This window comes from Arachis hypogaea, chromosome 20 (genome assembly GCF_003086295.3).
Source record: "Arachis hypogaea cultivar Tifrunner chromosome 20, arahy.Tifrunner.gnm2.J5K5, whole genome shotgun sequence".
Lineage (NCBI taxonomy): Eukaryota > Viridiplantae > Streptophyta > Magnoliopsida > Fabales > Fabaceae > Arachis > Arachis hypogaea.
The window spans coordinates 127,904,261-127,918,888 of NC_092055.1; the positions used below are offsets into that span (position 1 = coordinate 127,904,261).

The 14,628-nt window shown below is 36.7% G+C and overlaps 2 protein-coding genes across 2 annotated transcripts; both read left to right on the forward strand.

Moving 5' to 3' along the window:
- Positions 1 to 1,290: 1,290 nt before the first annotated feature.
- Positions 1,291 to 4,800, forward strand: LOC112782747 (uncharacterized). The gene is made up of 3 exons (XM_025825303.3): positions 1,291 to 1,902; positions 3,181 to 3,439; positions 3,960 to 4,800. Exons 1-3 carry the CDS (start codon positions 1,579 to 1,581, stop codon positions 4,325 to 4,327), a joined length of 951 nt encoding a protein of 316 aa, XP_025681088.1. The 5' UTR covers positions 1,291 to 1,578; the 3' UTR covers positions 4,328 to 4,800.
- Positions 4,801 to 4,966: 166 nt separating this feature from the next.
- On the forward strand, positions 4,967 to 6,668 carry LOC112782746 (omega-hydroxypalmitate O-feruloyl transferase). The gene has a single exon (XM_025825302.3). It carries the CDS (start codon positions 5,165 to 5,167, stop codon positions 6,587 to 6,589), a length of 1,425 nt encoding a protein of 474 aa, XP_025681087.1. The 5' UTR covers positions 4,967 to 5,164; the 3' UTR covers positions 6,590 to 6,668.
- The last annotated feature ends 7,960 nt before the right edge of the window (positions 6,669 to 14,628 follow it).

Here is a 14,628-nt window from a genome sequence, read left to right on the forward strand (position 1 = left end):
ATGATATATGAAAGTTTAATCGATTGGTATGATAATACAATCGATTGAAGTTTGTAGGTGACTAATGGTATTTTCCAATTCAATCGATTGGTATGAGCATTCAATTGATTTAAAAGTGACGTGAATAAGGTTTTTTTCTGCATTCAATCGATTGGTACGATAATACAATCGATTGAATTTTGATATGCGCTATATATTAAGCATGATAACCATCCGTGTTCAGCCTCCCTCTCCTTTTTAAATTTTACAACTCCGTTTTTGCATAACCTCTCTCCTCTCTTTAAATCCAGAAAATTTCTCTCTTCTTCTTCTCCGATTTCATCAACATCCACTCCAAACTACATACATATTATTAATCCTCATCCAAATTCTTACAAAACCTACCGAACCAATATCCCCAAAATGGCTAGAACTAAAAACACAAAAAGAGCTAGGGTTGAGGGTGAAAGTTCTACATTCACCAATTTATAATCTTAATATTAAAGAAGAGATAAGATTAGAGTATCTAAATCAAAATAAAAACTTAAAAATTGAAGATAGAATTTTAAAGATAAGATAGATGGATAATAAAATAATAATTTATAAACACGAGTAGAAAAATTGAGAACGGTGTAACACATAACATAGTGCACAATTCAATCGATTGGATAACACAACCAATTGATTGAATTGTGAAATTCATATTGCTTTGAAGACTTAAATTGATTGGGTAACATGAACAATTGACTGAATTAGAAAAAACCCACATGCTAATCATCGTTCAATCGATTGTGTAAAAGTTACAATCGATTTATTTTTGAGAAAACCATACTATCGTCCAACATTCAATCAATTGTTTTGTGGAAACATGAATTCCAATCGATTGAATTATGGAAAATCTGAAATTCAATCGATTGTTTTATTAATCCAATCAATTAATTTTATAAGAAACATGCTTTACAACCCTATATGGATGTAACGGATTAAAAATAAAATTTTAATCGATTAGAATTGTCAAAAGATTATTACGATTAATGGAAGATCTAATTCGTTATTATTTTTGTTTTTGATTATGATAGATAAATGATAAAATAATGACTTATAAAATAAAAAATAGATTTTATAATTAAATAATATATAAAGAATTAATTTGTAATTAAAATTAGATAAAGACTATTTAGCCGTTATTAAAAAACTTAAAAGATATGTCTCGTTATGTAACCATTTAATGGTCCAAACGTTTTAGGATCGAATCCTTTGCCGAATAACATACATAATTAAAAATATTATTATGTCGCATAAATAAATTTTATTTGATAAAAGATTCAGCTATTTTCAGCAACGTTTCCGTTTACTCACCTAACACTCTCTTTAGTGACTTAAAAGTTTTAAACGCTCCGTTTTGGGACCGTAACTTCTCCGTTCCCAAACCCTTCCCTGCACTGCACATCGGTTTGTATCCTTTTCTTTCATTCCGCCTCTGAAAACCCTAGATTCCTTTCTCCCAATTCTCAAACTCCCAATTTCGCCCCCTAATCCCGCAATCGATAACAAAAAATTGGAATTAAGAGAGGGGAGTATAACCTTGAAGCTCCGAAAATGGTGGGAGCAGGAGGGAGCAGGAGGGAGGATGCACCACCATCACTGAACAGCACCAACGTCTTCGCCGCCCTTAGTAGCTTGAAGAAGAAGAAGAGCACAAGCAGCAGCAAGATCAAGGAGCAGAGAAGAGGAGGAGGCGAAGTGACGCCGGAGAAGAAGGAAGTATTCTGGGCTCCGGCTCCTCTGACGGCGAAGTCATGGGCGGACGTTGACGATGAAGATGACGACGATTACTACGCCACCACGGCTCCTCCTGACTCATCTTGGGGCGCCGCCGTGAGTTCCGAGAAAGCCAATGACAGTGATGCTGCCGCAGATGTGGTGGGAACTCGCAATATTCTGCATTCTTGGTTCAATTTTTTTTATTTTTTAAATTGAATTGAATGGTGATATATTGATGTTGATTACCAGAGTAGAGTTCTGTTTGATTTTACTTTCTACGAAAATCAATTTGATTTTTCTTTTAGGGATGGTAGGTAAGTTCATGAGGATGTGGGTGTTGGTTGGTGTTGGTGTTTTTCAGACATAAAACCGGTTAAAACCATCTCTGATATATTGGAAGGATTCTACGGGATGGATTTTTTGCCCCCTCTAATAAGAATCTTCCATAAATAGTGTGCTTATATATAGTATGGCTACTCCTAATCTCTTATCATGACAGTGAAAGTGAACTACTAATAGTTTTTCATTTGATTCTCGATATGATTGGCTATTGCCTTTGTTAATTTCAGTGAACTACTAAGAGTATCTGCTTTTTATGTTGTCTAGCTACATGGGAATAATTTATCATTATTAATACTTCCAAGTTAACAAAAATTGTGATACCACGTCTTGATACTGTTCTATGTAATATCCATAGTATTATCTTTCCTAGTTATTGTTTATAGTTTATACTTTATACAACTAATGTTAGTCTTCTCTTTTCTTGGTACTCCATTTGGTCTGCATGAATATAATGGCCTTAGGTTCGTTTGCTTGCTGTGTTCTATATAATATCACTGGTGCCGGGGATATATCTACCTTTATTCTTCTATCTGAGTCATGTTTGTGTCGTTCCAATGAACTTAACTAACATAAATACAAGGCACAAGGAAGTCGTGTGCTCTGTAATCATCAAGGAACGGTCTTGTATGTGACATGAGCATTTAAAAATTATTATCATCAAGATGTCAAATATGAAACAAAATGGGGCATAATAAAGTTAATTTGCAAAAATTGCATCAAGCATTGCATATTGATGGTATCAATTAAATGTAAATATGAAGCTTGTGCTTAAGCCAGATGGGTTTCTACTTTTGGAAAATGTGCTGCTAATCAAAAGAAGTTATATTCATGGAATTGTTTATGTAAAAAAATAGTGGTTAAGTGAAATATATCACTGAACAAAATCTGACATTTGGATGAAAAGTTTGTTGTTGCATGCTCATATAGATCAAAATTCTTAATACTATGATCCATTTTTATAGTCAATTAACTAACCAATGTATACTACAGTTTGATTGATCTGAATGTCTGGTGTCTCTCATGATGTTGATTATCATTCTATTAAATCATGATTGCTTTGCACTTCAACTAACTTGTAGACTTGGTGAATATCAGGAAAGTGAGAGTGATGAAGAAGAAGGTATCTATAACGTGGAAGATGATGCAGAAGAGGAACACAAAAATGATGCAGAAGTACCAACAGAAGCTGAAGCCGTTGTTAAGAAGCTTCCTGAACCCTCATTGGCTACCAAAGAAACAGAAAGACAGCTTTCTAAAAAGGAATTAAAGAAAAAAGGGCTTGAAGAGCTTGAAGCTGTTCTGGCTGAGCTAGGATATACACCAAGAGAGTCCACTGGCCAGGATGATTCCCACGGTAATATAATGCTATTAATCATGCATATGACCATTTTTTGGTCAAGCGGATAAGACTATGTCTAATGTTTAGTTCTTTCAAATGGAGTATAATATGTAATGAATTTTGATTACTGATTCCTTGTAAACGATTCCCTGATAGAAAATTAGTTGGTTATTGTATGAAAGTGAACAAGTTTTATGTCTATATTTGTTGCTTAGCTGTCATACTGTCACACAATATATGTATATGGAAGCTCTATTTGTCTCATTTTCATTAACAATGACTTCTATCATCCTTAAAAATGTCATGAATAGATTGCTGCTCGCATTGTTGTATCCTGATTGCCGGATAATAGATTGCTGTATCTTATTATTTTGATTTTTCAACCATTGGATAGTAGCCCTAAAAGCTCGAGTAAACATATCTACACTTAAACCTCATACATACAACCTGTATCATCGAAGTCTTGCAGAAGTAACTGGTTATTTGTTCAGGTTTTACTTGGATTTTTGTTTCACATGGCCCTCTTAAAATGCAGGTGCAGAGAAGAAAGAGGACTACAATGGTGCCTTGGAAAAGAAGGAGAATGCTACTGGGGAAAGCAAAAGTGCAAGAAAGAAGAAGAAGAAGGAGAAATCTTCAAAGGAGCAGAAAGAATTGGAAGATCAAACGGATGCTGGAAATACAACATCTGAAACTACTGGCCCAGAAAAGGTAGAAGATGCAAATGCAGGTGATGTTAAAGAGCGGCTCAAGAAAGTTGCTTCCATGAAGAAGAAAAAGTCAAGTAAGGAGATGGATGCTGCTGCACGCGCTGCTGCAAGCGAGGCTGCTGCAAGAAATGCAAAGCTTACTGCGGCCAAGAAAAAAGAGAAGGCTCATTACAATCAGCAGCCAGTGCGGTAAACAGAGTAGTGGCAAAGTATTGTATCTTTTCTCTTGTTGTAAACTTTTGTCTTCTTCTATTCATTCTCTTTTCTGGTTAAATGCAAATCACCCACCACCACAACTTTAGACTTTTGGGCAAATCACTCCTTAAAGTTTTGATCTTTGTAATTTACTCTGATTGAGCTTTAAACACTCAACAATTTTCAAAAGTTTTATAACTAATTTACACTGCATGGTTTGGAAACTAAAATCTGAACATCATGGCATGTGTACTGTTAAAAACTTAAAATTTAAATATATTGAAAAATGTTTAAAGCTGAAGCAGGTAAAATTGCAAGAATAAAGGGGCTAGTTTGCCTTAAAGTCCAACTTCTGCTATTTGCAATTATTTGACCCTTTTTAATCACATATAACTTTATGGTCTTTTCATTTACTTTATTTTATTTTTACTTTTCTGCAAGTTTAAAATAAACTTTTTCATATTTGGCTTACATGGTGTCATTGTGTCCATAATGCCATTTGTTGTGTCATCACATTTTTTTATATGTTAAGAAATGGCAATGTTGATATTTAAACTCCATATCAAAAAGGTTGATGCACCAACGACTGCATCATATAATAATAACCAGCTTATGTTTTCAGTCATACAAAGATGACAAGTCATTAAGGAAGATTAATCTATTACTTCTTCACCAGATTCATACCTGCGAATCTTTGTGATCCATCCCTCTTCTCTTTCCCCTTTATTATTACCTTCTCCCATTGAAGCCAGAACCCCAATCTTTGCATGCTTCAGTAAATCACATCCCTACAAATGCCTCACTCTTCTATATCTCTACTCTCAGCACTTCCCTCATGGCTCCTCCGTGGGTCCAAGAGCTCCATCTGCCTCATCTCACCGTTCCCGTTACCATCGACGCCATGTACCCTGTCATGCCATCGCACCCTATACCCGTCCAATATGGAGACACCCTCTACCTCTCCAACCTCGACGACATGATCGGAGCTCGTGTCTTCACACCCACCGTGTACTTTTACCAACAAACCACCGCCAACAGTTGTGCCAATTCACAAAAACCCATAGTCAAAACACTTCAAGATGCCCTTGCTGATGTCTTGGTCCCTTACTACCCTCTCTCAGGGAGGCTAAGGGAAACCAGCAATGGGAAATTAGAAGTGTTCTTTGGTCCAAGCCAAGGTGCACTCATGGTTGAGGCACATTCCGATGTGGCTTTATCCGAATTAGGAGACCTCACTGCACCAAACCCAACTTGGGAGCCATTAATCTTCAAGTTCCCTGATGAAGAGCCATACAAAGTCCTTGATATGCCGCTTGTAATAGCACAAATCACAATCTTCCGCTGCGGCGGATTTAGCCTTGGGTTGCGACTCTGTCATTGCATCTGTGACGGCCTAGGAGCCATGCAGTTTCTAGGCGCATGGGCTGCAACTGCAAAGGCTAGGACTTTGGTAACAAATCCAAGGCCAATTTGGGATAGAGAGGTTTTCAAACCCCGTGACCCTCCTCATATACAATTTCCCCACATGGAGTTTATGAAAATTCAAGAAGGCTCAAATCTCACAATGTCGTTATGGGAAACTAAACCGTTACAAAAGTGCTATCGCATCACGCGCGAGTTCCAAAACCTTATAAAATCCCTTGCCATGCCACGTGACGGTTATGGCTGCACAACATTCGACGCAATGGCTGCACATGTGTGGAGGTCGTGGGTCAACGCCCTCGATGTGAGACCATTGACCTACGACTTAAGGTTGACATTTTCTGTCAATGCAAGACAAAAGCTCCGGAACCCACCCTTGAAGGAAGGGTTCTACGGCAATGTAGTGTGTGTACCTTGCACAACAAGCAAAGTTTCAGAGCTTGTGAACCCTGAACGGCTTTCAGAGACAACGAGGTTGGTTCGAGAAGCAAGGCTAAGCGTGTCGGAGGAATATTTGAGGTCAACGGTGGATTTCGTTGACTTGGAGAGGCCAAAGCAACTAGAGTTTGGAGGGAAGCTAACAATAACTCAGTGGACAAGGTTTTCAATATACAGGTGTGCAGATTTCGGGTGGGGAAGGCCACTATATGCTGGTCCTATAGACTTGACTCCTACGCCTCAAGTTTGTGTTTTTTTGCCCGAAGGACAAGATGGTAGTGGTGGTGATTCTTGTTCCGGTGGTGGTTCTATGATTGTGTGTATATGTTTGCCAGAATCTGCTGCTCATAAGTTTACTCAAGCATTCATGTTGTTGGATGACTCAAAATTCACACATTAGCTTGGTTACTTAATGGCTGTTGGATTTAGTTGATTAAAGGTGTTTTCAATAAAACATTGGCTTTGATGTGTTTTGGTTACGTATGAAGAGTAATTATTTTCTTGAAAAGTATTCAAAACACTAAACGAATAAATAAATAAAATTTAGAGATATAGTTAGAACACATATGAGATTTTAAATTTAATTAATGGGTTATACTAGGTAATCAATAATTTTTTTGAACAACTTGAACAACCACCAATCAAATTAAAATACATTACACCTCCAAATTACCCACCTAAATCTTAATATTAGAATAACCATCCGCATACCTAATAAAATGAACATTCGATGTATCCATTATTCACATTGTTTAGTATTTTCATTGTCTACCTATACTTTTCCTTAATTTTATTGTCCTTATGTAACATATAAATGATAGATCTTATATGACTAATATGTCAACAAAAAAAAAAAATCTTATATGACTAATATGAGACATTCATACTTTCTGATTCTAGTAAATTCTAAACATCGCTAAAATTAATTAATGTCCAATTAAGTAGAAAAGTTAACCGTTATCTTCTAATTAATTTAGATTAATTTGAAAATCAATTAGTTAGGCTAAACTCATGTTAATTCAAAATTCTCATAATTTAATTATACAATCAATTTGAGTTGGTCTAATAGTTGATTTACTAATTTATTTAAGCAAGTGTATGCAGCAATTCATTGGTCAGTGACATTCTTAAATAAAAAAAATTTTTTTGATAAGATTCTTAAATAAAACTTAAATCTATGGTGAATTAATTCTTCACTTATTGAAATAAAGATACCATAAGAAAAAAAACTTGATCCAATTATACATAAAAGAGATGTCTATCTTAACATTAGATCTTCAACTTATGCAAGAAAACTTAAATTAATAAGTACCATATAAGACACCAATCTTCTTTTTATTTTTATTTTTATTTCTAAATGAGTTTTAGCCTTTTGCTAATGGAGCCGGTTGGAGGAGGGGAAAAAAAAAAAGAGAGAAAATGAGAAGTTTGTGAAAATTAAACCACCTGATTAAATTCAAAAGCTCTATAATAAGTAAGAGCTTACCCCATCATTAGTAAATATTTCATAATAGCCTCGTTAGACCATATATCTTTTTTGGTAAATTCAAAGAGTAGATAGAAGTATAGACTAAAATATTTTGAAGCCACAAAAATAGTTATTAAATTGTTACGACCATATAAAAATATTTTATCTAGAGTAATTATTAATACGAATAACTATGTTAGAGCCATTTTAATTGTGTACATTCAATGTACTCACAATTAGAGAAATACATATTGCTGAACATAATAAATTAAAAATTTTTGTTGAAATTGTTAATTTAATTTTTTTTAAAAAATAATTTTAGATTTTTCTTTCTATCAGAGCACTAAAATCTTATGCTTATTACCAAATTTGTTGAAGAGATTAAATAGAATTAAGATAAAATCGTCGTGAACCCTTAAAATCAAGTAGTAATACAAGGGTTCTCATAAACAATAAATTAAACATATATAATTAATTTAAATTTTGTTACGTGGTTTATTTTTATTTTTATTTTTTTTCTTTTTTGAGGGGAAAAGAGAGAGGGAGGAGAGGGGAGGGTGTACTATTTTTTATTAAAAAGAATTTTAAAAAAATCCGATAAAATGGCTTCAATCTTGTTAATTGAAAATGAAACTGGCATAAAAATGAAAATCAAAATAAATAATTTTTGCGGATCAAAAATTAAAAAATAATACAAGTTTGGTATATTAAAAATCTTTCCAAAAAAAATTATCAATTCTACAATAAAACTGATGCCAAAGAAGCCATTGCTAAGAATAAGATAATAAAAACACTGAATATTTTGGAGATTGGAATAACCATTCATGGATTTGGTCAAGATAAAGAAGACTAAGTCTATTCCGGACAAGAAATTAGCATCAATCAATTCTTGAATAAGATAAGGTACCACTTTAAACATAACTCATTGATTGCAAAACCAACCTCCATTTACAAGTCAGTGAATCCCCACCTTCTAATAACTTTCCCTTTCCCATTAATGATGCCGAATTCATAGATGATGTTGCTTAGAAGCCTAATTATGTACCAATAAATGTCACTAATTAAGAAAATAGATTAATAGATGCAAATTTCAGTAGTCTACCAAAATATCTTTATGTTGGCATCCATCAAAATAAATAGAATTTAGCACATTTGTCTAAGGGTATAGCAATAAATTGTTTCTATTTATTTTTTTTATATATATTTCATATATTTGAAATATAAAAATAATAATTTCAATCACTTCTGGTATATCTATAATCATGATTAGATTTCAGACATAAGTTTCGAACGTTTTATTTTTAAAAAAAAAAAAAACTTTGCTAAGTAAGTAATAGTTTTTGTGAATAATTTGAATAATGAGTTCTAAAATTGACTCAATAAAATAAAAACACACTACATCTTCAGATTATCCACTTAGATTTTAATATTAGAATAATCATCTACACAACTAATAAATTAAATATCTAATATATTTATTATTCATATTATTTAGTATTTTCATTATTTACGTATACTTTTCCAAAAAAATTTCTTACTACTCATTACTCAATGGGTATGCTATCTGATGTGATGAACTCTTTGATCATATAAACTAGCTCAAGCTCCTCTTCCAAGATTACCCACCCTAATAACACTAAACATGGGCTATGACTATGATCTTTAATTAAGTTAATCATATTTAGGCCACACTTTTTCTTGTGTATTAACATTGAAAAATGAAAATGCCAACAATGATGAAAGTTGATTCAGTAAATAGTTGATTGGATCACTTCCACCAATCCATATATGTGTTCCTCATGTTCTTAGAAACGTAATATAATAATTAGAGATATTACAAAAATATTATGTGTATTTAAAAAATTAATTAGTTACTAAATAATTATATATTTGTATATAAATATATATTATTTAATTTATTTTTAATATATATTTTATATTTTAATATATATTTTATATAAATAGTTAATTTAGTGACTAATTTTTTTATACATATATTACGGTGGGTAACCGGAGATTAATGGGCTGGACTCGTTGGGTTGGCCCAATCGTCTGAGGAAGGAAGTCTCCGAGCAAGTTTGCGTTCCAGGGTCTCCGTTCGATTTGTGTGTGTGAGGGAATGGGGGTGGTACCTGCAAAGACACTCCGATGCCTAAGTCAGCAAGGGTTAGAGAGTATTGGGATTTAGTAATACCTGAGAGATGCCAGTGTATTTATAGTGGAGAGCCAATAATCACCGTTGAGGTAGTTCCACCTTTAAAGGAGGATAACCGTCCCTTTATATTAGGGAAGTTGGGATATGACTCTTAAAAGTGGGTTGAGAGATTTTAGGGGCAGTTACTTATTTGAATGAGTGCTATCTACCAGCTAATCTTCGTCCCCGACTTCTTTAGAGCAAGTCGTGGTAAGAACCGACTTCTTTAGGGGAAGGTCGGTGCAGAGTGAGGGTCAATCCTTTGGATTGGGCCTCTCGTTGGGTCCTGGGCCTTAGCGTTGGGTCAGGGTATGAACAGTGCCCCTACTCGAGCCCAATTTCTTTTAAGAGTTGGGGTCGAGTATTTTAACTCGGGATCGTAGCTGACCTGATAAGAAATTGACGTGATTTTTCAGAACCGACGTGTTTTAAAAATTCTCAACAGTCGCGTCTAATCAAAACGTCGCGTCCGTTAGAAATTTGCGTATTCATACGCGGGGATCAGTTACATTGGGAACGGTGCACCTCTTTAAATGACGGCCTCCGTTTTTACCATTATGCCCCTAACGTATTTATAAATACTTTCCTTCTTTTTCTTTGTTTCGTTTCTGAAAACTTTCGTACTTCGTCTCCTCTTATTCGAAAGAAGCTCTTGTTGGAAGGGATTCCTCCTTTCTCTGAGCCTTTTACTGCCCTATCCTTTTTTCAAGCAAATGTTAGTTCTTTTCTCTACTCTCTTTTTACGAAATGTTTTCGTTTGCATGTTTTTATTTTGAGAGGAGGGTTGACTTATAGGCTTCTAGTGACTCTGTTTTGTTTGAGGATTTGGTCCCAGGCTTCTTTAGAGACCCTGTTTTTGATCCTTTTTCTTTTTCCTTTGTAGGTTTCGCTATCCCCCTTTTTTTCTAGAAATATGTCTTCTATAGAACTTCTCGCTTAGTGGGTGGATGTCACAGTTCTGGGGGAAGAACCTTTTGTAGATACTGACTTTATCACCAATCTTCGCACTCATCATAAAATTTGTGCTTCTGATGAGGATGAGTCAAAATACGAACTGGTTGCCCCGGGTCTGGAAGACCGGGTTTGTTTTGGAAGGGTTTCTGACGAGGACCCTCATTTCTTTTTTTATGTATGAGAGTCTCTTCACTCGACTAGGAGTTTTTCTACCCTTTTCTTCTTTTGAAATTTCTGTTTTACACCACTGCCGTGTCGCTCCTACTCAGCTTCATCCCAATTCTTGGAGTTTTTTGAAGGTTTACCAACTTATTAGCCAGACTTTAGATTTTTCGACCTCTTTGAGGATTTTTTTTATCTTTTCCATATGACTAAGCCCTTTAGTGGGTAAAATAATAAACAACAGTGGATATCTTTCTGGGCTATTCAAGGTCGGAGAGTCTTTAATCTTTTTGACGAATCCTTCCATGATTTCAAAATTTTTTTTTTTTAAAGTTCAAGCTGTAGAGGGTCACCACCCCTTTTTCTTGGATGAAAATTATGTTCCTCGCTTTCCTTTATACTGGCTAGAGGCTTCTCCTGTGGAGAAGTATGGTTTGGACGACCTAGATGAGGTCGAGGAGGCTGTCGTGGGATTCCTCTGAGAAGTTTGGGGGAGGGCCCTTTATTTGGATACAAAGAAATTTCTCCAAGGGTCCCCGAGTTATGTTCGGGCCCAGATAGGTAGATAAAATTGTTCCTTAATTATTCCGACTTGTTTTTGACTTTCTAATTCTGGGATTCTAACTTCTTTGTGAATTGATCATTTGTCTTTTTCTTTTTCAGAAATGGTGAAGAAAGCTTCTGCCTCCTCTTATCAGAAAGTCCAGGATGCTAAGAAAAGATCTCGGGCGCAGGTGGACGCGGCAAGGGCCTCTGGCGATCTTCCTCCTCCTCCTCCTCCTCATAATTTGGGAACTTCCTCCCTTCCTATTAGGGTATCCTCCTCCTCTACTTCTTCTCTTCCTTCTCCTCCCCCTCCACCCCGACCTTTCCCTGAACCTGAGAAGAAGAAACGGAAGACCTATGGTTCTTCTTCCCGGGCTGCGTTTGATGGTCCTCAATTTGTCCGAACCCACCTTTTTTCTCATTCAACCATTAGTATGGATTATGCTATGGTTTGGAACCATCTAAACCTCATAGTTCAGGGAAGCGTACGGGCGGCTGGGATTTGTATCAAACTCCTGGATATTTTTGAACATACTCCCCTCAGTTCTTTGGGTTCCACCCCAAGAGTCGAGGAACTTGAGGGGAGGATTTCTTTATATCAGGAGGAGGAGAAGAGGTTGAGGAAGGAGATTACCAAGTTAAAGGAGGAGAAGGATAAGGTTTGGGAGAGGGAAAAGAAACTGATGGGCCAGTGTGCCATGGCGGAGGGCCTTAAGGAGAAAGCGGAGCAGAATTACATCAGGCTTTTTATAGAGAACTTGGACCTGAAAAAGGATCTCTCTGGGTGTCGGGACGCCTATCAGGACTTGGAGGATTCGATTGCTGAGGGATCAGAGGAGGCATGGAGGATCTTTAGGGAGCAAGTCGGAGTCATTGCTCCCGACTTGGATCTCTCTCCTTTGGATCCCGACAAGATTGTGGTGGATGGTGCAATTGTCTCCCCTTCCCGACCTGAGATGGACTTCGAGTTAAAGACTCAAGGGCAGAGGATAATTGAGCCTCCTCATCGGGGTGATATTCTGAGTTCTTCGGGGGTCCCTCCTGAGGTCCTTGTTCAACCTGCTCCGACTTCTGCTGACGCCGCTCCTACTGATGCCGCTCCGACTCCCGGTGGTGACCTTCCTTCTTCAAGTTAAATTATTCTGGCTATATGGGGGCCCGGCCTGTGGGTCCCCCCTTTTTTTTAAACAATTTATCTTTATGTTTAGTTTGTGGTGGTTACTCTCTGACAATTTTATGGCCTTCTTTGGCCATAAACAAAATCAAAAATACCCTTTTTTGGATAAAGGTTTTAGGTTATCTTTTTATGCTGGTGTGCATGCCTTTTTGCTTCGGTTCTTTTGGGAACCTCTTTCGATCTTTCTTATTTCCAAAAACCTTTTGCCATTTTAAAAAGGCTCTGACCTAGGCTGACCATCCTTTGTTTAAATTTGCTTGAACTTTTTCCAAAATTTTTGGGATAGTATTCGGCCTTTGGTTTTTGGTGTATTTTCTTATCTCTTTTTGGATTGTTCCTTATACCCAATTTTGGGTTTCATTGAGTTTCATAACTTAGGTTATTTTTGTGATGCATTTCATTCGTTCACGATTTTCTGACTTTGAGGTCAATTAATATCCGTGTTCTTTTTATGATCTGCTTATATAACCTCTTTACGCCGACTTGTACCTCGTCGTTTTATCCTAACGACCATCTAGGTCGGTTCATGAGATTTTCACGCTTTGTCGAGCTTAAGTCGGCGCGTTTCGTAGAAAGAGTAAAAAGCAAAAAGGAACTTATAAGAGATATTATAAAAGATCTTTGTTTATTTGCAAAGGTACTTTATTGCTACTAAGGGTTTTTTGACAGTTTGTAGACCCTTAGCCTCTACTTTGATGCCTCGTTAAAAACTCCCCTCCAGGAAAAACCCTTTCTTTTGGGAGAAAACCATGAAGTTGGGAAAAGAGTACATCAGGGAGTAGAGTTCGCTTTTAACTGTAGTACCTTTTCATATTACAAGCATGCCACGACCTAGGTAGCTCGGTGCCGTTCAAGTCGGTCACCTTATAATAACCTTTTCCTAAGACCTCACTAATTTTGTATGGTCCCTTCCAATTAGCAGTGAGCTTTCCCTCCTCAGATTTGTTGACTCCAATGTCGTTTCTGATTAGAACCAAGTCGTCTGGGGTGAAACTCTTTCGAATAACTTTTTTGTTATTTTTGGTGGTCATTCTTTGTTTCAATGCTGCTTCCCTTATCTGGGCTTGCTCTCGGATCTCAAGGAGCAGTTCAAGTTCCTCTTTGTGCTCCTGTATGTTTCCGACCTCATCATAGATGATCACCCTTGGACTTTGCTCGCCGATTTCTACTGGTATCATGGCTTCCACACCATAGGCAAGTCGGAAAGGTGTTTTCCCTGTGGCAGATTGTGGTGTCGTCCGATAAGCCCATAATACTTGTGGGAGCTCTTCAGCCCAAGCTCCTTTTGCATCTTGCAACCTTTTCTTCAATCCTGCCAGTATGACCTTGTTAGCTACCTCAGCTTGTCCATTTGCATGTGGATGTTCCACCGAGGTGAACTGGTGTTTAATCTTCATACTGGCTACCAGGCTTCTGAAGGTTGAGTCGGTGAACTGAGTTTCATTATCCGTGGTGATGGAATGAGGTATCCCATACCTTGTGATAATGTTTTTGTATAGGAACTTCCGACTTCTCTGGGCAGTGATGGTGGCTAATGGTTCCGCTTCTATCCACTTTGTGAAGTAGTCTATTCCCACTATTAGGTATTTTACTTGTCCTAGGGCTTGGGGAAAAGGTCCTAACAGATCCATCCCCCACTTTGCGAAAGGCCATGGAGAAGTTATGCTAATGAGCTCCTCGGGGGGAGCCACGTGGAAGTTCGCATGCATTTGGCATGGCTGACACTTCTTCACAAATTCTGTTGTATCCTTTTGTAAGGTCGGCCAGTAGAACCCAGCTCGGATTACCTTTCTGGCTAGCGACCTAGCTCCGAGATGATTTTCGCAGATTCCATTATAAACCTCCTTTAACACTTCAGTTGTCCTTGAGGTAGGGACGCACTTTAGCAATGGTGTTGATATTCCTCTTTTATAGAAGATATTTTTTACCAGAGTGTAG

Excerpts from the sequence above, each read along its gene's own strand:
- LOC112782747 (XM_025825303.3), top strand. The coding sequence starts at position 1,579 with ATGGTGGGAGCAGGAGGGAGCAGGAGGGAGGATGCACCACCATCACTG. Across the intron at positions 1,903-3,180 it reads GTGATGCTGCCGCAGATGTG|GAAAGTGAGAGTGATGAAGA; the intron begins GTGGGAACTCGC and ends GGTGAATATCAG. Across the intron at positions 3,440-3,959 it reads TGGCCAGGATGATTCCCACG|GTGCAGAGAAGAAAGAGGAC; the intron begins GTAATATAATGC and ends CTTAAAATGCAG.
- LOC112782746 (XM_025825302.3), top strand. The coding sequence starts at position 5,165 with ATGGCTCCTCCGTGGGTCCAAGAGCTCCATCTGCCTCATCTCACCGTT.